We start from the raw sequence: 22,800 nt of genomic DNA, 5'->3' as shown, positions 1-22,800 counted from the left end.
CAGGGTGAAGGAATCAGGTTCTACCAGCTACATTAACTGGTTTCCACCATTTAACCCTGGGATTTTCCCTTGAGTTCTAAAGTGGCGGGTGGGTGTAGCATTAAGGGAAACAGAGTGACAGAAGCCTAACGTGGGTGGCCCAGGTGCCCAAAGCAGGGAGAGAAAAACCACGAAGAAGGGGTGAGCCCTTTCCCCACCTCAGCTCCCACCCCCGATGTGGCCTGTGACAGCTCGTGCAGTTCTGTTTCCTAGAAGACCTTCCAAACATTATTGAGTCAATTCTCATTGGGGAAGCAAGTAGGAGCTTTTTTCTGCATCTCTAACCGGCGTGGAATGGTGCCTGGGCTGTATTGACCGGCTATGGGATATGCTGGCGGTCACAGTTGTCTTTCACGAAGAAGAGCACCAAGTGACGCTGGTTGTCATTCTAACTCCGCTGTGTAGCAGCGTAAATAGTCCCCTTTCTAACCAACCTGGTGGGAAAAGTCAATATCCCATCAGCAGAGGAGGTAAACACATCAGGAGCTGTGCCCTCTCTCTTCCTCCCCTGCTCCGTCTCACCACAGCTCTGTAAATGTCTCTCCCCGTCACACATGCATTTGTGTCATTCACATGCATGGGGCGCTGGCCTCGGGCCGCCACTGCTCAGGCCATTGTTGTGTATTCCCAGCCACTGCTCGGGCCATTGTTGTGTATTCCCAGACTCCGATAATTAGAACTCAAAGTGTCTCTCTCCTCGCTTAACGATGCGCCCCCTCTCTCTCTTCTCACCTCTTTCCACCCGCTTTGGGCATTTAAATCCTCTCTACAAAACTTTTTGTTGTTGTTTTTCGAAAGGCAATTGATGTAATTTAGAAAAGGTTGTGGAGAACAAACACGAATGTGTAGCTAAGGAACAAAAACCTGGAGACCAAGTTTTCATTTTCCAGGTGCTTTGTAGACTTCTCTGTTGTTTCCGAGGGGTTTTTTCTTTTGGTGATTGATATGCATTCCCTTCCGTGTTTCCTTCCCGATGCTTTCCTATCCCGGGGCGCGGGACAGCCTCGCTCCCCCCAGCCCCCTTGGCCCAGGCCAGCATCTGGGAGCCTGCCCGTCTCTATCTGGGAGCAGTGACACGGGGTGCAGGGACAGTGAGGGGCACGGGGCACAGTGAGCCTTGCCGAGCGTGGGCTCAGGGTTTTGGCTACCTGGGTTTGCTGTTTCTGCATCCTAGATCTCCAGCTATGTGCCCTGGGGCAAGTGACTTAACCGCCCAGTTTCCTCAGCCATCAGATGGGGAATTCTTTTTAGAAGGGCCTCTCCAAACACCTCACAGGGTTCCTGAGCAGCTTTGAACAAAAGCTGCATCATCTTAACCATTCTGGGCAGGGTTGGCAACCCCAGGGCTCACCCCCGTCCCCAAAAGACCAGACCTGGGTATCTCTGCCCAGTGCTCCTTCCAAAGAACCAAATGTAGAGGTCTCACACCCTGGGGAGGGAAAGGAAGGACCCTCTCTCTCCGGCTGAGAGTACCCTTCTCTAAGGCCAGGGATGAATGGGGTGGAAGGAGCAGAGGAAGGACGGCTGCACCCCTCAAGTTCACGGGCACACAGTGTGGACAAAGAAGAAAAAAGCAATCTTGCCAATGGGCAGGTACTCTCCAGATAGCCTACCCCTCGCCTCTGAGCAGAGGAGATTCTGTGTAATAGAGGGACGCAGATGGAAGGGACTAGAAGAAACTAACTCGGCCCAGCTGATCTGGGGAGTTTGAGTTGGGAGGCTCTGCCTTCCTTTTGAGACAAACTAGTTCCTGCCACATCCGAACTTTGCATGCAGTTGTGTGCATGTGCTTGACAGTGCCGCGAATCCGGTGTCTGGGAGTGGAGTTCACCTTGCTTGCCGCACACGGCCGTGCACCTGCAGTTCCCGTCAGTCGTCAGTCGAGGGTGGCTCTGTCCCCGGTGCGCTGAGTCAGCTAGGTACTGAGAAGTGGCGGGCAGGGGGAAAGAAGAAAGGCTTCTACAGAGGAATCTTGGGGTCCTTCCCCCACCCCCACCCCGGCATGGGACTGGCCCCAGGGGTAGACCAGCCACAGGACCGTGAGGACATCTGACCTGGAGGTGAGAACAGAATGCACAGCCCCTGCTTCTGGTACTTGAGCAATACTGAATGCTCTTTAAAAGAAGCTGCCTCTGAGACTTGTAATCCTTTTACTTTTATTTCTTTTTAGATAAGTTGAAGAAGCAGTTTTTTACTCCCAAAGTTCTTCAGGACTATAGAAAACTCAAGAACACAGCAGAGCAGTTCTTGTCCCAAAGTGGCTACTCCGAAGTGAATCTCAGCAAACTCTTTGCCGATTGTGCTGTGCGGTCCTGAGGGGTTCCCGGAAGTGGACGCTCGGGGGCGGTGGAAGGAAGACCCGCATCCTCGGCACCTGCACCGTGGCCCTGGCTGCTTCTCCTGCATCGCTTTTCCTTTGGGACTACATATCATGTTTGTGTGGATGTTGCTTGGGAGGGGGATTATTAAGGGGGAAGGAACTGCAAAAATATTTAATCTGCCAAGCACCAGAGAACAGCAAAACCGCCTTCCCCTGACAGTATACCTCGTGCTGTCGAAACACCACCTGGAGATGGCTGCGTCACATTCGCACTGGGGACTGGATTTCTAGGGGAGGGGTCGGTGAGGGAAGAGAAATTGAGAGTGGCTGGGATGCAAGTCGCCCCAAGCTTTGCCCCAGGACCTTCAGCAGAGGCGCCCCCAGAAAGAGGGGGGTTCGTGGAGCTTGGTCGGAGGGCTGACACTTTGCCTTTTCACGGGCCAGTTAAATCCAGTCTGAACCCAAGTGCTTCCCGGGCTGCGGGCTCCAGGAGTGGCTATCCTTTTCAGTCTTTCTGTCATATAGGTGGCCGAGGGGGGAGATTTAGAAGCCTTGCACTGACTAGATAGATTAAACAGAGCTTACTTGTGTATTGAATTTCTCCAAAGCCCAACATGCACGCGTACATGCACACTGGGCAGCCGTTTTACACTCACCTTCCTTTTTTATTTCCTCAAGTAGAAAATCTAGGTAAAGGTTTATACAAAAGGAAAGCACATGTTAAATAATTTCACATCCTATAGCATTTCATTAAAAATGTGTATAGGTTGCGGTGAGGATCATTGTGTTATATTCAGAAAAACTGGGGGGAGAGATGGTTAATCGGCCCTGGCGCTATTTTTCTCATTTCTTCAGAACGGTGCCTTTTTGCCAGAAGCCAAACGTATTTCAATGTATCAGTCTTTCCTTTCTTACGTTCTTGGTAAGATTATACTAACAAAACATATTTCCCCTTGTACAACTATGCTATATTCTTAAAAAATATCTACCTATGGATTTTCATAAAAGAAACATATGCTGTGCTTTTTCTTTCACTTCGGAATAAAGCTTTCTAAAGGGAAATCAGTTGCAGTGACTCCTTGTCAGGTGCGAAGACTGGACTGGAGAGGGCAGCCAGGAGTAAGGGATGACTGGAGACCATCCCATTCCCAAACCTCAGCCCGCTCAGGTCTCCACTCAGAGATCCTCGGTGTGATGTATGTTCCAGTGTTCTGAGTGGCATTTCCATGCACTTTGTGTCCTTTAAGAGATGAAGTATGGCTTCTCATGTGCTTTGCTGACTTGGACAGCTAAAGAGAGCTAAGCCGAGAGCCCAGTGCTGTCTCCTTTTGGAAAGCAAGGCTGATGGCTCCTGGGAGAAAGGTCACCCGGCTTGGACCCTAGTAAAGGCTTACTTGTTAAGCAGTGGAGGTGACGCTGCCCTGTATCTTGCTTTGCCTTCTCTTTTCTTTCCCTCACCCTCTCCTCATTTCTCCTGTCTCCTATACTCAGGTTCTAAGTAGAAACACTGGGTTAATGGCCGTGTCGGTTAATTAATTAATGCCTTGGCACCGCAGGCTCTGCAACCTATCAGAAGTTGCAGCACCCAGGCTGCTCTGGGAAGCTAAGGATTAGGTGGTTTTTCCTTGCTGTTACCGTAGAGGGTTATAGAGACGGTTCTCTAATGTATGCTTCCTGAGCCCACACTCCCACTTTGCTTTCCGAAGAGAAGGCGCGTTTTCCTTGATTTCTGGGACCTGGGGTGATTATGGTAAATACAAATAGAGGGTTATCTTCAACTTGCTCATCAAGAAACTCCAGGAGGGGCTTCCCTGGTGGCGCAGTGGTTGAGAGTCCGCCTGCCGATGCAGGGGACACGGGTTCGTGCCCCGGTCCGGGAAGATCCCACATGCCGCGGAGCGGCTGGGCCCGTGAGCCATGGCCGCTGAGCTTGCGCGTCCAGAGCCTGTGCTCCGCAACGGGAGAGGCCACAACAGTGAGAGGCCCGCGTACCGCAAAAACAAAAACAAATCACTAAAAAAAAAACTCCAGGAGACAGAAACAGGTTCTCACTGGTCTGCTTCTTGTCCCTGCATCTAGATTGTAATCACGGTGAGGGCAGCAACCATTTCTGTAGAAAGTCCATAGAAAGTCAGACATTTCTTAGTACAGTTCCCGAAGAGTTAACACAGTGGTTGATGTTTTTTAATTCAGATCAGTAACTCCAGGTTAGTTAAGAGGCTTTTCTGAGAGGCACCTAAGGATTCCAGGAGGCATGTGAGGCTTCCAGGATTTTATAGAAAGTTGAAACTGCAACTCTGTGAATTCCACTGGATCTCTCTGTTGGAAGATTGGAACATGGCATGGTCACTTTTCCCTGAGAAAGGTTTCTACTCCCTGATTTGCATCGGTTGTCAGCGCATGGGTACAGAGATGCTACCCACTTCTTTGTCAAGGGGGAGCCTCCCCATATGTCTCCACAGGCTCCCTGGCATGAGTGTTAAGCTCAGGTGATAAAAGTGAAACAGGCTGGGTTCGCACTAGAGAGTGGCAGGGCCTGGTAAACCCAAGTGGCCATGTCCCGTCCAAAGGGGGCAGCAGCTACTCAGCAATTCTGGGAGGGACAGAGCCCAGGGTGGCCATACGATCTGGTTTTCAAGAGAAGCCAGGAATCCAGATATGCCACGAAGTGTCTTGATTTCTAAACCTTGGCATTCTAAATGCTGTGGGCCAGACTAAATAGGCTAAATTTCCTTTAGTGCCCTAAAGGAACCCATCTGAAAGGGGCATGTTTCCTGTTGAATTTAGGGTCTGCCTACAACAGGGAGCACATCTATCTAGCAAGGGTCACAACCTGCTCTCAACTCTCCTTCATGTAAAGGGGAACAGGGGAGGCCACAAGTTGAAAATCGTCCAAGAGCTTGCTCAGTTAAGGTTTTAATTTGTCTAGGAAACAGACGGGGTTCGTCTCGAGACTGTTGCCCAAGACGTGGGGCTAATCAAAGTTGACAGACTGGAGTTTGGGACAGGCTGGTGAAAGGGGATGAATTCGTTGCCCCTCACAGCCACTTCCTTCTCCAGCCCATACCTCCTCTTACCAACAACACACATACAGACACACCTCAACACGCCTTTTCGAACATAGCATTTAAATTAGTTTGGCAAGTAATGCAAAGATAAAGAAACTCCAAAAGCAGATTTCCCTATCTTGTGTCAGGGTTTTGTGAAAAACACACTAAACCCCAGACCCTCATTTCAGTTCCCCCATCTCTCATCCCAAAGTTTAACCCGCCTCGCCTTTCCTTTCTCCTTCTCTCTCTCTCTCACTGCTCACCTAAATATTTCTTAATTGAACGGTTTGCTGTGGAGCTTCCTTATAGCAGTTTAATAGATTAACTCATCTGAGCCAGCCTCAAATTTCAGATTAAAATTCCTTCATCCCGAAGGCAGCATTATCAGGTTGTTGGAGGCTGTTTTCAAACCTTGGTTTTGAATAGCAGCGGCTCTGCATTAATTTAACCACTAAGCTAATAAGTAGGTTTCGTTTTGTTATGCTAAGCTTTATTGCTTTTCTTTTGATCAGAATGGTGTTGTTGAGCAAAGCAGCAGACAAGGCATTCTTTGATGAGGGAATTAGCGCTCCATTCTTCCTCTATTATTCATAGCACAGTGGAATATGTAAGTACCTGAGGGTGTCAAAGGAGCGCAGGTTCTATTGCAAAGTGCTCGCCTTGTTTCTCTCAATAGCTGACTATGAGATGATAAACCGCTTAATACACTGTGCTAATTGGATGAGAGCAAAAAGAGATGGGAATTAAGGCGAGGCAAAAGGAGAAAGTGCAACCAGCCTTCAATTCACTCTTTCACCACTTTACCAGCACCAAAGGAGGCACAAGCTTTCTATAAGCAGACTAGAGGTTTTGTGCAGAGATAAAATGAACGTGTTAGTGGATTCAAGTAATACACTAATTATTGCACAGTATAAATACCACTACTGGTTTTATAACAGGGAGGTAAACTTCTTTTGAGAGGGTTATAGGATTGCTTGGCAGTGGTGTAGAACCTAATAAGGGCCCAGAGTAATAACCCCCTGGATTAACAAAATTGCTGCTTGTAGAAGTATGATTCAGACTTTTACGAAGATTTCCAGAGAATGAATAAAAATTACTGAGTGACATTTCTTAATGTACAACTGGTAATCACTCCCTTTTCTTTAAAGGAAAAAATGTATACTTCAAACTGGACTGTTAATCACGTCTAGGGACAACACAACTTTTTCCTTTGAAAAATACTTCTCCCCCCCCCCCGCCCCGCCCCAGTCAGGTGACAGCTTTTCTTCTCCCCGCCCCCCAGCCAGGCTGCCACTGTCACTTAAATACATAAGCAATTGCTCCGTGGAACTCGGTGTTCCAAAATACCATTTTAGGGCCCATTTAAGACTCCCTTCATTCAGACACACTTCTGTGTATACACGTACGTGCGTGCTCACGTACACATTTTTTTCCTCTAAAAGCAAGTTGAAGTAACTTACGTATAATTTCCTTTCCTCTAACATCAGCCCCTTTTCCATTCTAGTAAGATCTTTGCACTCAAGATGATATGAAAAAGAGAAGTACAAGTGCCTTGTCTCTTGGCATTACAGATCAAAACCAATAATAATAAGTGTTTGCCCCAATGGGCGGCGGGGGTAGTAGGAGAAAAAAAAGTGGGAAACTGGCCAGGACCAATAGTGGTGACTTTAGCTGAAGACTGAGTTTCAAGTCCCAAAACCTTCCTTTTGGCGGTCACTCTCCTTAATTCATCCACTTTCTATTTTTCTCACACAAACCTAAGCTGTCCTCCCTAACTGTCCACAGTCCAGCCCATGGGTAGCTGGTGACGGAAGAACACTTAGGGGCACCTTCTGAAAATACTTTGCCAACTGCTCCCTTCTTGCCTTGCCTTTTGGGGCTCATTCCGGATCTGGCTAGCCTGTCTGAAAATGTAGCAAATTAACTTAGCCTTTCCCCTCATCCTTCCCACAGAGGCCAGACCGGGCTCCCTCACCCCTTACCCAAAATGCTGTAGGGGTGGCCCTGGGAAGGCGGGTGGTGGGGCATTTCGGCCTGGGTGTGATAGGGAACAGCAGTACCCCCATCACAGGGGCTCTCCCGGACTCCCCTGGGCTCTGCACGGCCTCCTCTAGGGTGGAAGAGGTTTGCTTAGGGTTGGGGGGGGGTTCAGCCGCTCCCAGCATTGTGACCGCGTTCCCAGATATTGGGGCCAAATTGGGTTGCCATTCATTAATAATGCTCACAATAAGATTAAATCATTCTGGAAAATCTCATAAAATCCCCCTAAGTACGCTCCAGTGGCTCTTTCCAATCCCCATCATTCAGCACTTGGGGAGGTTTGGAAGGAGAAGAAAATTGGTTTCTTTGCTTCTAATGCTGCTTTGAAAAGATACTCAGAGTTTGTCATGCGTGACATGTCACATGTTTAATGTGGACTTGCTGGAAGTCAGGGGGTCTTTAGCGTGTGATATTTATGGGGAATATTAAGTGCAGAATGAGGTCCCTCCAGCTGGGGAAAGTTGAAAGAATAGGAGGCCCAGGACCGGGCTTGTTTGCGGCATCAGAATGACATAGGATTAAGAGTTTGTAAAACAAGGCAAGGGGTTCTCATTGGCCAGTAATAAATGTAATCCTTGGAGGTAATTTCACGCAATTTGCTTCTGCTCCATGGAAGGGTCAAATGAGAAAAAATGACTTAAAAAAGACTTCATTAACAGGAAGAATGGTACTGTTTCTCGTATACCATCCAACTGGCAGCCTGGAGGGGGGAAAAAAATCCGCTACCTAAACAAAAAGCCAAAATCGACGGAAAATTGATAGTGATCACCCAAAAAAAAGCCCTTTCCCTCACGCCCCTCCTGCACTTCCCCGTCCCCCCCACACCCAAAACTCCCGAGTAGCCCTGCCCACCCCAGGAAAGCGGCCTTCACCCCAGGAGACCCTGTGGAGTCTGAAGGCTTGAGACACTCAGACCTCGGGGGATGTCCTAGAAAGTTCCCGCCGGGCCTGCAAACCCCGAGAAAGGAGCATGCGGCAGAAGGGCTGAGCGAAGGTAGTTGGCGATTACTCCCGGTGCCCCGGGCCGGGCCCCCGCTTGCGAGCGCCGCCCTCGCAAGCCCAGGGCCGGGGCCGGGTGGCTCAATGCCAAGGTCGACGGCCAAGGTCCGGGGAGCCCCCTCAGCCCTGAACCCCGCGAGCATGCTCCCCAAGGTGTCCGGGGGACGGGGAGCTGCGGCTTTCCGGCCCGGCGGGTGAACCGAGGACGCCCGAGCCGGAGCGCGGCAGCTGCAGAGCGCGTCGCCCACCCCCGAGTCACCGCTGACCTCTGCCCGCCCCCGCACCTGCCCCTCGGCCGCGCACGCCTGCGCCCTGGGCCGCGAGAGGACCCGCCCCCCTTCTCTGGGGCGCGGCCGGGGAGCGCGCGCGGAGCCCGGCGGGTCCGGCCCGGAGACACGCCTGCGACCCCCGCCGCGACCGACTGTCCCGCGGCCTGGCGGGGCGGCGGCACCGGCTCCGAGAGCCGCGCTCGTCACGCCGCAGCATTCCGCACCACCCCCCCACGCCCGCCCCTCTCCCCAAAGGTCCAGCGCGCTAATTACTGCAAATTGAAACTAATTAAGCTTCTCTTCCCTTTCCCATCACCCTGGGAGCGTTGGCGAGACCCGGCCCCCGCGGGCGGGCTTACACCGAGCGGTCACCCGGCGGGGCGCAGGCAGGGCCCGGGGGAGGGAGAAGGTACCGTCGTCGCCGGCGAGGGGTGCGCCCAGGAGGGTGCAGACTGCAAATCTGTTTGGGTCTCCTCGCGAAACCTGAGTTGTTTAGATTTTTTTTTAAGTATATACATTTCCCAATGCCTGGATAAGTGATGTAATGACATTTGTCGAGTTAAGATCTGCCACTTGGATACCCCTCGCTGCCTTTCCATCACTGTTCCTGCGTTCTCTCCCTCTCCCTCCCTCCCTCCCTCTCTCCCTCCCTCTCTCTCTCTCTCTCTCTCTCTCTCTCTCTCTCTCTCTCTCTCTCTCTCTCTCTCTCTCACACACACACACACACACACACACCCTGCTACCCGCGCGTGTACCGTGGAGCCCGCCCCCTCGGAAGCCAGCGCCTGGGCTCCTCGCTCTCGCCATTACCTGTCATCTCGGACTGCGCACTTCCTTGTACGTGGCACTTTCCACAAGCAGTTTCCTTCGTTTTCCGAGCCAAGACTCCCGCTCGCTTCAAATTTCTGTCTTCACCGTCAACAATGCCTACGGTACACCCTCCCTCCCTCAAGCCCACCCCATCTCTGGGCCCCGGGCCCCCCCAGCTCCCGCTGCGACACGACCCGGGAAAGCCGAGATGCTCGTGGAAAGCGCCGCGGCGGCAGCGATCTTAACCTTCGTAGGAAACCCTACGGATCCTTTGAGGATCAGATTCAAACCAGGGGCCTCTGCCAGGAAAACGCGAGTTCAGATAAACCCCGGAGGTGCCGGGGCGCAGGAGCCCACGCCCGGCCTCTGGGGGGCTCCCTACTACTGTCCCCTCAGAGCCTGTAGAGAGTATTCACACTTCCTTTTGTTAAACATATATATATATTTTTTATTATTTTGAGCGTGACACTTCTCCACTAGATAGCAAGGAAAAGTGATAACAGTTACACATTACACAAAAGTACTGTACGATTGCCTTTACCTTGAAGGTTTCGGAAGCCTCTACAGTTAATAAGTTAAATAAAGGGCTTGAGTACATAAATATTTGTCTAGGAACCCTACCGTATCTACAACACAGTAAGAATCTACAAGAGGACAAACTTTTACCATACCACGCTGAGTGCAATTGCGTTATAACATTTCAAATATACAAAGCTCTGTTCTTTTTTTTTTTAATAACAATGGTATGTACAGAATCAATAATCACAGTTTGGTGACTTCAACAGTCCATATTCTAGCAGAGTATTTCCCTTTGGTTTGATATAAAAACCTTGGTTGGTGTATGATAAAGAAGAGAACAAGAACAAGACGCCCCTTTCCGTTAAGTGCACTGTTAGCTATCTTACAGATTCGCATTCGCTTCCCCGGCCCGGAGCCGGGGCCCACGCTGGGGAGATAAACTTAGAGCGCCAAAATGCTATTAGGAAAATTTAAAAAAAAAGCTAAGTAGGGTGTCAGGAGGAAGAGAGGTTGGGCTTTTAAATTTTTTAACTTCAATACCAGGTGTCTTAGGGAGAAAAACCTCCCGGATATTTTCAGTAAAAGAACGGGAGAGAGTGGACGTTCGAGTTGGAGCGAGGTTGGCAGAAGCAGGCGCAGGGGCAGAGGCAGGGGCAGGGGCAGGGGCAGGGGCGGGTGGACAGCCAGCCGAGGAGGTGCCACGTCCGGTAGCGCCGAGGGCTGCCTTGCCCGCGTCCAGGCTGCTGCGAAGGCGGCTGCGCTCTCTCAGTGCCGTCTCGGGAGTGTGCTGGTCCTCTGTTTCCATTTGGTCTTAAGTGGTGCTGAGTGAGGTGACCTTTCCGGATCGCGCCTGGGGCGCGAGGGTGGAGGGCAGCCTTTAGCACACCTCCTTGCCCGTGCTGGTGCCCGGCAGGATGTTGAGCTGCGTGAGCTGCGCGGCGTGCTCCTTGGCCTTGAGCCTCAGCGCGGCTATGCTAGAGGCGCGTCTGTCTGCGGCCGCCGTGGCCGGGTCAGCCAGAGCGCCCGACGCCACCGCGCCCTCCACGGCCGGCGTGGGCTGTCTCAGCAGCGCGGCCGCAGTCGACGCGCTGGTCAGGGGGGCCATGGTGGAAAAGAGCCTGCAGGGAGACCAAACAGCGCGGTCACGGCCCCGGGAGCTGCGCGCAGCGCCTCGGGCAGCCTTTCCCGCCGCCTCTCCCCGGGGGAGCAGAGGGCACAGAAGGGCGCAGAGGGGCGCCGCCGCTGGGGCGGGGAGTCGCAGGCCCGGGTGGGCCGCGGGCTGGGGAGTAGCTGGACCCGCGGTCGGGAGGCTGGGGTGCTCTGAGAGCGTTTACTGGAGCAGGGAACCAACAGAGGGGGAAAAAAAAGACAGAGGGGACAGAGCCGCGGCGGAGGCAAGCCCCGAGTCTCAAAACCCCATGGCCCAACTGCGCGGATTCTGTGCTTTCGCTTAAGAAGGGGGGTGTATTCTTAGACCAGGAGCTCCAGTTGCCTGTAATACTATTTGCCAGGAGAGAGAAGAGAGACAAAGAGAAAGAAGAGAGAAAAGGAGAAGGGAAAAAAGGGAGAAAGGAAGGAGAACGTGGGATCAAAACTGATCAAGACCTGTGCTCCACTTTGTACTCTCTATATAGGGCGCCTTCTCGGCCCGGGGCTCCTTTTACCTTGAAAACACCGGTCTTGTATGCCGGCCTTCCCTCCGCTGAGGCCGCCCTCCCGCGCCGGGCTGAGCTGCCAGTGCCCGGCCGACGACCGCGAGGGTGGGGGCGCCCGCCTGTAGATTTCCGCTCGCCAGGCAGCTCTAACCAGCCAGCGGCCCCGCGTCCCGGAGCGGCGACACCTCTCCCCCACCGCCTTCCCTGCGCCCCTGCAGCCTTTAGTCCCAGAGAGCCCCGACCCGCGACCTCCGCGCGTGGCGCACGGCGAAGCCCAAGCCTGGGACTCCAGTCCGCGCCACCGCCTGCGGGAGGCGCCGGGACTGCCCCGCACGGCGCCTCCACTCTCTTCGCACTGCACCTATGACCTGCAGCTGAGGCCCGAGCCGCCCCTGACGCTCAATGCCACCACCCCTACCCCCGCCGCTTCCCCCCGGGGCTTTGGCTCCGGGCCCCCGCAAGGCCAACTCAGGGTTTCCACGATTAGAAATGAGCCCACCTGGGCTCGAGGAGCGCCTCCTGCTTCTCCCAAGCCCACCCTCCACCTCTGTTATCACCTCTGTTATTTTTACCACCCGCACCGCACTCCTCTTCCAGCCTCTCCAAATCTGGCAGCCGGTACTCCAGCCGTGGTTTGCCAGCTTTTCCAAGTCATTTGTTGTGAGAAGGGTAAAGGAGAGGGTGGAGAGCGAGGGGCAGAGGACTTTAACAATTTTTTCCAGAAAGAAATAAAGTGTGGCCTGGAGGGGGCGTAACATGCCCTGGTTCCACTAGGTAAACTGAGTCACTACACTTCAGCGCACTTTCTGTTTACTTTATTGGTTTGTTACAAGAAACTAATTTTACTGAGTCTTTTTTGAACATTTTCTCCAGATGATTTTTTTTGTTAAGTGGCTATGCAGTTGGATGAATCTATTATTTCTTTGTTCTCCCAAAGAGAGATCATTGAAGCTGCATTCAGTTTTATTTTCACTGCACTTTCCAACTTAATACATCTCTCCTTTGTTTCTTTGTCTGTGTGATTGTACAGACTTTTAATTTCATCGTTCGATGTTCATTTAAAGAAAGGGAGTTATAACATATGATGAACTGTTTCTTTTCTTTCGTTGTCTTGTGCCGCTTTGGGGGGGCCGGGGTTTGTATATATGGGGGTCGGGGGTATGGTTGGCAGTGGGTCACTTGAATGACAAGGAAGATAGAGTCTGGGGAAGAAGAAAGAATCCTTTGCACCCAGAGGGCCCGTGGCTCCAGGGCTCCTGTGGGGGCCAGGGCTGTGTTCCTCTGGTTGCCAGGCTCTGGGGCATGAGGAAGGATTTTTGCAAAACTTGAAAAGTCATTCTGGCTCTGTGGCCTACACCTGTACCCGTTTACACACATATCACCTACGGCCTGGGCTGTTGCTGCCTTCAAATTGTACTGGTGCAGCTTTCATTGAACACTCCCAGTTTCCACGGTTGCTATTATCGTCACTGCCTTTCCCTTTGCCGCTCAGTCCCAAGTCATTCCCTTCAAGATCCACATTGTTTAAGGCAAAATTAGAGATTATTTTCTTTGGCTAAGTCACTGAGGTTAAGCCAAAGAGAAAAGATGTGTGTAGTCCCTACCCGTCTCCAGCCTCCTCCCTGGACCCAGGCCTCTGTGCGTGTATGAGAGAGACAGACTCCCCGAAGCCGCGTATTACCTGCCGAACGCAGGGCTGATAAAGGCCGGGTGCCGGAACACGGCGGCTCCTAGGAAAGTGCTCAGGCCCAGCGGCGCCCCGCTGGGCGGCAGGCTGGCCGAGCCCGGAGGCGGAGGTAGGCTCGGGAAGGCAGCGGCAGCGGCGGCGGCGGCGGCCGTCCAGGCCGAGTCGAGCGCAGGGTGGTGCGGGGGGAAGGGGCTGGCGTCCAGGTAGGGGCTGAGCGGGTGGGTAGCGGAGAGCGGCCCGGGGAAGGGCAGACCCGGAGGATGGGTCTGTGCGCCCGCCTTCTCCCGCTTGCGCCACTTCGCCCGACGGTTCTGGAACCAGACCTGCAAAGCGGAAAGAGGCCGGGGTCGGCGAGGCTCCGGCCCACCCCCCACCCCGCCCCCGCCTCTGCCCCGCGCGCCGCGGGCCCTGCCTCTTTTCCCCTGCGGCCTGCGCCCACCTCACCCCTCTCTGGCCTCAGGTTGTTCAAGGACACGTCTGGGGCCAAAGGGGCAGTGAAAGAGGGCCCAACTTAAAGCGAGCAGGAAACACTGGGCAAGTGAACCCTCTCCAGTGGATATTTCAACCAGCCTAGTTCCTTTCCAGTTTTTAAGGAAAGTAGTTTCGTGTGTTCAGGAGTGAGGAAACCAAGGTTTAAATGTCTGCGCTGCCTTTTGCTTGCTGTGTGTCTTTAAACAGGTCACTTAAACCTCTCTGAACCTCACTTTTCTAATCTGTAAAATGGGGGTAATAAAAGTTTCCTCATAAGGCTGTGATGAGGAACGAGCAGAATAAGGCATGCAGAAGTTGGCATTCAGTGGTGACTCTTGGGACCAGGCAGCCACCAAGGGAAGAGTGCTCATCAGCTTTCTGCCTCAAATCAGCTATTTTTGCCCATTTCACGTGTACCCAAGAGGTGGCAAAATTCTTGCTCTGCACTGAAAAGGGAATCGGGGAGGCGGTTCACTTGATCTTTCCAGAAATATTTACTGAACGCCTATGAGCACTACACTGGGTTCTCGGGCTTGGGGAGAACCGGGAGCGAGGGAAGAAATGGCCACGGTAATTAGCAAACAGGCATACAGTTTAGGGGCCCAGTTCTCCCTGAAATGAAGTGTGGGGTACACAGCCTGCTATCTGCAGGGGCTCTATGCAGGGCCGGGTTCTGCCGAGTAAGGCACTGACTGCGGGGACCAGGTATTCAGCAATACCTGGACACAGAAACCAGAGTGTAGGATACCTGTAGACTGTGCACATATTCAGAGCTAGCGAACGGGTCCTTTATTTCTTCTGGGGATGTGGTTTAAATAGGTTATTTAAATAAGATAGTTCTAGGCTTGGGGGAGGTTTTCAGCACAAGGTATCTTGCTAATTGTTAATAGAAAGCAGTTTTCGTAGAGACCTTTACCTGAAACATGGCAGCTACCACAGTCTAAAAATAACTCCTAGGAGCATGAGATTATTTTTATGTGACCTGCTCATCACACCCACAGCTGAGAAGATATGCTCCTTCTCCCCTGAAGGCATTAATATTTTTAGGACTGGGTTTATGCCTGCACACAAGTCTAAAAATTAAGAATGAACTCCAGGGCTATACGGAGTTATATTAAAATATAATGTAAATGATCCCAGAGGAAAATGTTTAAAAATTTTTTAAGACATCTATGCCTTTCAGATATACACAGTGGGGGCTGTCGTTACTAGCACTAGTATCTAGGCTTCGTTTGACTTCTAGACAGCCACCTAGGGCAAGAAAAATCAAGAATCCAAGTCGGCTGATTACTTAAAATTCTGCCCAAAGGGGGCCCATCCGTAACATTTCACAGCCCTCAAATAATCTATTTGAGAATCACAGAAACACTCCAGTGTGGAAATTCAGAGACTTGAAAAAGGAAGACTAGATGGGACCGGGCTGGGTGGGCAGCTTTTGTGTATCCAAATCTGTCTAGACAATATCCACCCCTTCTCGAGGGCAGTGAAAGGAGTAAGGGTGGGGGGGTGGGGGGAACAGTGGAGGCAGAATGCCCTCAAAGAAAGTGGAAACCTTCTACAGATGGATCCGCTCTCCCGGCTCGACTGCAATTATCAAGATGTCCCCCTGCAATTCCTCATTATTGAATTAATACCTCTGAGGCCCCCCAAAGGTAAACGAAAGGACTCTAATAATTCATATTCACTTAATTACATCTTCTCCCGTGAATAGGGAGAGAGGAGAAGGGGAGGGGGGCGCTCTCTTTCTTTTTAAAAGTTATTTAACTTTCCCACGACTCGTTCCCCTGAGCTGAAAATGCGGAGTTGCTGTCACATCTCTGTTTGACAATGGAGAAATGTGTCAACAGAAAGGAGGGGACAGGCCTCATCATTAGCCCTCTAATGCAAGAAGCTGTTGTGTATTAAATGAGCCATATGGAATTTATTGTGCTTTATCAGCACCTGATTTTGACTGTAAAGTGATTCACTCAGCTCCTAACCCAGGGACATCTGTTTTCTGTTGGCCGTCGGGGCTGCCCAGTGTTGATCGTCTCTTTGGTTATGAGGCCTGGGTTCGGAAATGCACTCTGGTATGGGGCTGCAAACACCTTTAATAGCATTGCACTCACTCCCTATTAGATCAATGTGGGCTCATTGCTATAAAAAATGGGAAATCAAATAGCATTAGCCGGCTCCTTGTGCGGGCAGAGGGGAAATCAAACAGCATTTTGCCTTCAAATGGCCCTGTTTGTTCTAGCACTAAGTGGGCTTTTATGAAGCCCGATTGGAGACTTAATCGCAGCCAAATACCTGCTTGGAGCTGAGCGGATTTGTCTAACAACCAAATCCATGCTCCATCCCATTATTTCAATCAGGAGAAGTCAGTTCAGTTCGCAGATTGTTTCCTACAGGGGCTGTGGACCAGGGGGCTTCTGAACTGCAGTCTCAGGGACCCTGAAACCCCTCTTCTGATCCTGGACTCCTTCCACAAGGCTCCCAAACCTCGAAATCTTCCCCTTCAACCTCCCAGGTGTTCACATTTTAATATAGTTTTGTGTGTGAGTGTCTGGGTTTATCTTTCTGATTCTGCTTTTCTTCATTTTATGAAGGGGTTCTCTCAACAACTCTCCAATCCATCAACCCATCTCTCTTCCACTCTCCCCCCAGCCCGCTGCCCCTCCCTTCCTCCCTCTCTGCAGTGCAGCTCACCTGGACCCGGGCCTCAGTCAAGTCCAGCCTCATGGCCAGTTCCTCCCTATAAGAAAGCAACACACAGGCAGGAGGTCACTGCAGGCTCCAGCAACCCCCGTCAGCCCCCTTTCCCTCGCTGGCAGCCTCCTCCATTAGGGTCTCACCCCACACACCTAGGCATCGCCATCCCTTCAACATTGGAGTGCCTTCTATTTGACTGAAGACATAAAAACGCAACACACTCCCAGATATAGGATGTTATCTATTATACTGTATCATATTATATTCAAGAGTGACGGGGTGACTTCTTGAGTCTCTAAGTCTCGGATTCTCTCTCACTTCTAAGCCAGAGTTAGACAAGACACACACACACACACACACACACACACACAGTGATTATAGCCTCTTTTGTCCTAATAGTAAATGGGAGAACTCAGCACCCAACTAAAAACATTTCTTTCGCCCTCTTGGTTTCTTTCTGCCTTCTTTAAAAAATGTTCTCTCCCCTCTCCTCCCTCTCTCTCTCTCTCTCTCTCTCTCTCTCTCTCTCTCTCTCTCTCTCTCTCTCTCTCTCCAGCTCTCCGCCTTTCCTTCCATCTCTCTCTCTCCGCCGCCATCCTCCCTCCCTCACCCCTTTAGGTCATACTCCCCATTACCCTCTGGAGATATGTTAAGCTTGTTAAGAGTTCAGTGGGGTAATTTTTCGATTAAACAAAATTCTGCGCACCTCCTGACTCCAGTGCCCACTACAAACCCTGCCCATCTCAGGGGAAGTCAATTTAACTGAAACCCTACCCCGTCATTGCAGTTATTACTGCGACAATTAAGGCAAATAGGAAACCATTAAGATGCTGTAGAATGGCTTACGACCTGTTTACCGAAAATACGAGCGCGCAGAGAATAATTGGCCCTCCGCTTGCTAATATGAAAGAGCGGGGGCCGCCCCAGCCTCGGACCTGGGTCTGCACTGCTGGCAGTGCCCCTGGCCCACACCTGAAACTTCAGGATTGGGAGAAAACCGGTTCACTGGAGAGCTTCCCTCTGCCTTCTGCTACAGTGAGCATCAGCAAATCTAAAACCCCAAAACCACACTCCCGGCTGGATCCGGGCGGGAACCAAGGGGCTCTAACTAACCCCCTGGGTCGGAAAGAGGTGAGCACGGGGTGGCGAAAAGGAGCTGCCCCTCTTCATGTACTTTGGTTCCCCTGGAGAAGCTAAAGAAGGGCAGACCTGGGTGCCAAGCGACACCACATCATATTCTTCTTTTGAATTACACGTGTGATAAATGCAGAAAAGCAGGTCGGCCGGTTAGCTATTTGATAGACACAATTGTTTTAAAATTTATTTTCTTTTCTAAAGGTAATTACGAAGGGACTGGATGAAAGAGGGGAGGACCAAGTTTAGCTCAGGGGATGATCAAGTTCAGTGCCTTTGCCCCGCATCAAATCTACTCTTTTCCGTTTCTGATTAGGAGACAGTTTGGCAATTAATGGCTAGACCAACTACACTTGCGAGTTGGCTCGGGCCTCCTGAACACTGAGCGATTTCTCCTCCGGTTCAAAGGGGCGGACAGCTTTCCGCTGCTACTAAAATGCACGTTGAAAAGCCGCACACGCCTCATGCGAAGGTGCTGCTCGAGCTTTGACAAGCCCAACGCTAGGCAAGCACCCATCTCTTTCTCCCTCCCCGCTGGGGAAAGTTTGCCCTAACCGTGGTTCCTCGCCGAGCCAGACCTAAGCCTTGGGGTGGGAGAGGAAGGCCCCCAGCCAGGCCGGCGCCCCAGGTAGGATTAATAAGCTGGCCTTCAGAGGCCCAGTCATCTCACAGGTACATCTTTCCCCAAAAAAAACCCGGGCGAGTGGGAAGTGGAGCGTAACTAGGAGAAAAACCCGGGTTGGACAGCCGTCCAAAGAGAAAAGTTCCCCCAGCTGTTCCGTCTACTGCCTGCCAGACTTCCAGCAATCAATGCCAGCCCCTGTGAACCCGCGTACATTAAACCAACACTGGGCTTAATGTGTGTGGAGGGAGAGAGGGCAGCGATGAGAAGGTAAGATTATGGCCGGTGCCTCCACAGTTGTACAGATACCAAACACTGCCCCGTTTTTACTTCCTTCGGTTATTTCAGGAGTCCTCAAATGACAGAACTCGGATCTTTTTAACGGCCTTCTCCGCAGGCACGGGCAGCTTTACTGCGAACTGCGTTAACTGATACCCAGCAGGCGCCCGGGGCATCAGGCAGGGATGGCGATCGCACCACACGGCGGCCCAAAATAGCCCCTGTTTAGCTCTGGCGGCGAGGGCCAGCAGCGCTTCCTGCGCCTCGCCTGGGACCTGACCCGGACTCCGGACCGTAGCGCCCGGGGCCCTGAGTGTGTGCGCAAGGGTGCGCACGTCTCCAAGGTGGCGTGTTCGGGAGGCCTTTGGAAAGGCCGTTTCTTTTTCTCAAACTAAAACTCGTAATTTGAAAAAATTAAACTGGAGAGACCTTGGGAAGGACTAAAAACAAAAAACATCCCAGTCTAAACTTAAGGCCCGGAGTAGAGGGGAGGGGGGGAGTAGTTTTTGGTCAACGGGGTGGGTGCATTGGGAGGGCGCGCCTGGGTAGAGTCCAGGAGCGGAGTCCCTGCCCCAGCCCGGGGCCCCTGCCCGCCCACCTTCCCTCTCCCGGACCCACTCGCTCCCTCCAGCCGCTGCCGCTGCGACCACCCCTCGCGCGTACCTGGTGAAGACGTCTGGGTAGTGCGTCTTCTGGAAGGCCCGCTCCAGTTCCTCCAGCTGGTAACTGGTGAACGTGGTGCGGTAGCGCCGCTGTTTGCGCTTCAGCAGCCCCTCCTCTGAGTCGCTGCCCGCAGACAGGCACACGCTATCCTCGCCGTCCTTGCCCTCAGCGTCCTCTGGGTGCAGCAGCAGCTCCTCCTTGGGCGACAGCTCCCCGCCCTCAGCGGCCACCGCGGCGGCAGCGGCGGTGGCCACCGCTCCGGTGGCGGCCACGGCGCAGCGCCGCGGTTCCTTGATCAGCGCGCGGGCGTCGTCCTCCAGCAGCTCCTCCTCGTCGTCTTCCAGCAGCTCCTCTTCCTCGTCCTCGTCCTCTTCATCCTCCAGCAGCTCCTCCTCCTCGTCCTCGGCGCCCGTGCCGCTACTCGCCGCCGGGGCGCCGCCGGGGCCACCGGCCGCGCCGAGGCGCTCGTCCGGGTGCGCGGCGCCCCCCGGGCCGCCCAGCTCGTCCAGCGCGGGCGGTGGCGGCACGAAGGGCGCCCCGTTTTCGCGGTACGACTTGCTGCGGCTGATGCTCACCTGCGGCGCCTGGCTGATCTTGAGCGTGTCCCAGGCTGCGGCGGCCGCGGCCGCGGCGGCCACGGCGGCCCCCGCGCCGTCCGGCCGCTCCCCGGGCCGCGCGGTCGGCGGCGGCGGCGGAAGGGCCTCCCCCCGCGGACCGGCCGTGGCCGTGGCCGCCGCCGCCGCCGCCGCCGCCGCTGCCGCCGCAGCCGCCGCGGCGCCCTGGAGGAGGCGGCCCCCGCCCGGGCCGTACAGGCGCCGCAGCTTGGGCGGCAGGTGCAGCTCGGCCTCGAACGGGGCGCTGCTGCCCTTGGGGGAGCCTGCGGGCAAGGGAGAGCGATCAGCGCGCCGGCCGGCCGGGCGCCCCCTCCAGAGTCGCCGCCCGGGCCGGCCCGCCGCCGCTCCCTCCGCGCGTAGGCCCTGGCGCGCCCCCCCGCCCGCGCCATCAGATTCCGAGCCCTTCTCCTCCTTCCCCAGTTTTCTTGCTGTTTCTTTTTCTTTACATTTTTCTCTCTCTTGCCCTTTCTCTTGTTTCCTTCTTTTTTCCTTCTCTCCTCCTCCGTCCCTCCTTTCCTTTCCCTCTCCCATTCTTCCTTTTATTTTCTTCCTTCCTTTACGTCTTTCTCTGGCCCTTCCTTTCATTTTACATTCTCCTTTTCTTTCTCTCTCATCCCGTCTCCTCATCATTCTTTCCCCTCTCCCTCTCCTTCCTTTCTCTTATTTGTGCGCCCCCCCTTCTTCCTTCCCTCCTTTATTCCTTTCTTTTTCTTTCCCCTTGCCCTCTCCCTCACTTTTTTCCTTCCCATTTCGGGGCAGGGGGCAATCTGAAAACATTCAGCAACTTAAAAAAAAATCACCACCACCCTGAAAACTTTGCGCACGACCTCTGCCCTCGGCTCTGCCACGCGGCCGGGGCTGGCGAGAGGGGCCGCTGCCCGGCGGGCGACCCCTGCGGGGGAAGGGGGAGCGGCCCGTGGCCCTGAGTGCGGCCTTGCCCCGACAGACCCCAGCGGGAGGGGCTGGCGGCTCCGAGCACAGAAAAATCGTCCTGGAGAAAATGGGTTCAGAAAGGCCTGGGTGGGGGACGAAGGGGGTGCAATAGGCACAGGCCGCTCCTTCCCCTCGAGGAAGCGCCTGGCACAGGTGCCACTGCAGGCTAAAAAAAGAAAAGGAAAAAGTCAGTTTTGTTTTAAACGCCCCCTTCTCCGCTGTCCGCTCCCGTCTTCCAAGTGGCGCTGCGGCTGGACCGCTGGTTTACGGATTTTAAAAGAAATCAACAATTCTTTCCCTGCGACACCTCTGCAAGCCAGCTCAAGGCGAAACTTGAGTGTAACAGGTTCGGGGCAAAACGACAGTTGTTCTGAAATTTTTAATTTTAGAAAAAAATAAGAGCTTTTAAACATCTCAACTGTTTAAAAAAAATAACATAGCAGAGAAAACAACACCCAGAAGCCGTACATTTCATACACTTCAAATACAATAAGGAGCATTTGGGGAATCCCAGGGAGACGTTTTCTGCAAAGCTTGGGTTTAAAAGGTCACAAGTAATCTACAATTTTAAAAAGAAGAAGAAAGCACAACACCACATATAAAGAAATCTTCCAAAGAAGAAAGGCCAAGGCTCATTCGGCCTGGGGTCCCCATTCACAGCTTTTGGGGTTCTTGTCTTCACCAAGTTGCTGTTACAAGAGTCCACCCGGCACCTGCTGTTTCTGGCCTGTGGCCCCTCTTCAGAGCACCCCCAAGGCCACCAAAGGGGGCATTTGAACGATCTAAGGACGGATACCGAGAACCTAAGGGCCCTTGAAGCGAAGCTCGGTCTCTGCTTTCTCTGGAAGCAGAGGGGGAGGGAGAGACATCCCCTGGCGAGATGTTTACCGCTCTTTGAGGCACCAGGCCTCAGAGTTGTTCCCTTTCTTTCCTCCGTCTCCAGTTGGACAACCGCAGGCCCCTGGCCCCGGAACATCACACATCCAAACCAGCGCCCAGCACCCTTTTCAGGTGCCCGGCAAGCACAGCCTTACCTTGAACGGCCTTTTCCTGGTCGGTGCGGCTGGCCAGCGGGGCAGGCAAGCTCTGCGCGGCTCCCAGCAGCCGCATTTTGCACGGGCTCCTCCGGCCCAGGATGCTGTCGATGCAGTAAGAGGAGAGCAAAGTTGGAGATTTACTTTTGCACTCGGGCCTCTCGGAGCAGCCCTCCTCCTGGTACTGATTGCTCATGGCTGGGGTTTTTTTCCTTGGGCGCAGAGAAGCGGGCCGCTGGCTGCCTCTCGGGGCTGGTGGGATGGATGGGTGTGTGTTGGGGGGGTGGGGTTAGATGGCTGGTTATAATGGATACTGTTGCGATCTCTGTGCCTCTCTGCCTCGCTCGGTCGCTGGCTGCTGGCTCCCGCCCTGCCGGTGGCCGGAGCTCGCCCTCTCCGCGCTCAGGACAAGCTGTAACAAGTGTAGTGAGCTGCGGGCGCGGAGCTCTGGAGTCTCTCTTCTCCACGTGCTGAGAGGCGCCCTCTGATTGGCTCTCGCCAGAGGCCTGCGCCGGGCTGTGGGCTCCGCGCAAAACCCGGACTGGATTCCGGGAAGGCCGGCGGTGGAGGTGGGACAGCAGGCACGCACCCGAGCCAATTTTATTTTTATATTTTGTTTTTAACTAACAACTTTCTAACTAACAACTTCCTGGAGCGCCTCCTTTAACCCTTTAGGGCTAGCCCGAAGCTCTAGCTTATTCGGATGTCAGGCCTGTGGGTGCCACTCGGGCGACGTGCGCCCCTTCCACCAACCCGAGGACCTCACTCCCTCGGAGACAAGTCCTTGAGGCTCGGCTCGCGTTCAGAACGACTTGGCCCTTTTCAAAGCCAGTGTTGCGCTCCCAGGACAGCGCCTTGACCTCAGTGGCCCTCAGCCGCCGTCCTCTTTAGGCTGGACGGGCCTCCGAGGTGCCGGGGTGACGGACGCAAGCAAACATCTGCAGTTGGGGCGTTCAGTTTTTTCTTGCGGC

The 22,800-nt window shown here is 53.5% G+C and overlaps 2 protein-coding genes and 1 long non-coding RNA gene across 5 annotated transcripts in view; 1 reads left to right on the top strand and 2 right to left on the bottom strand.

The window, feature by feature from the left end:
* Positions 1-3,421, top strand: part of POLA1 (DNA polymerase alpha 1, catalytic subunit) — a 303,249-nt gene extending 299,828 nt beyond the window's left edge. For all 3 annotated transcript variants that reach the window (XM_060137819.1, XM_060137817.1, XM_060137815.1), the window contains one exon: positions 2,210-3,421. In XM_060137819.1, the coding sequence (XP_059993802.1) occupies positions 2,210-2,355 (146 nt within the window). In that variant the 3' untranslated portion in view covers positions 2,356-3,421. The remainder of the gene's footprint in view (positions 1-2,209) is intronic.
* LOC132513445 (uncharacterized) overlaps positions 1-9,659 on the bottom strand; it is a 135,659-nt gene extending 126,000 nt beyond the window's left edge. The window contains exon 1 of the long non-coding RNA XR_009538478.1: positions 9,528-9,659. This is a non-coding gene — a long non-coding RNA (uncharacterized LOC132513445). The remainder of the gene's footprint in view (positions 1-9,527) is intronic.
* Positions 9,660-9,949: 290 nt separating this feature from the next.
* ARX (aristaless related homeobox) lies at positions 9,950-22,239 on the bottom strand. Its single transcript, XM_060138223.1, has 5 exons — positions 21,830-22,239; positions 19,249-20,125; positions 16,548-16,593; positions 13,383-13,711; positions 9,950-11,164 (listed from the first exon to the last, which is right to left on the bottom strand). Exons 1-5 carry the CDS (start codon positions 22,023-22,025, stop codon positions 10,924-10,926), a joined length of 1,689 nt encoding a protein of 562 aa, XP_059994206.1. The 5' UTR covers positions 22,026-22,239; the 3' UTR covers positions 9,950-10,923.
* Between the last annotated feature and the right edge of the window lie 561 nt (positions 22,240-22,800).

The sequence above is a fragment of the Lagenorhynchus albirostris genome, chromosome X, assembly GCF_949774975.1.
Source record: "Lagenorhynchus albirostris chromosome X, mLagAlb1.1, whole genome shotgun sequence".
Lineage (NCBI taxonomy): Eukaryota > Metazoa > Chordata > Mammalia > Artiodactyla > Delphinidae > Lagenorhynchus > Lagenorhynchus albirostris.
Note: the sequence above shows the minus strand (reverse complement) of the source record. Positions and strands in the feature narration are given on the sequence as shown.

Coding starts and splice junctions, on each gene's coding strand:
- ARX (XM_060138223.1), bottom strand. CDS start 22,025: ATGAGCAATCAGTACCAGGAGGAGGGCTGCTCCGAGAGGCCCGAGTGC. Junction 20,126..21,829: donor CCAGGAAAAGGCCGTTCAAG/GTAAGGCTGTGC, acceptor CCTTGCCCGCAG/GCTCCCCCAAGGGCAGCAGC. Junction 11,165..13,382: donor ATCAGCCCTGCGTTCGGCAG/GTAATACGCGGC, acceptor GTCTCCCTGCAG/GCTCTTTTCCACCATGGCCC.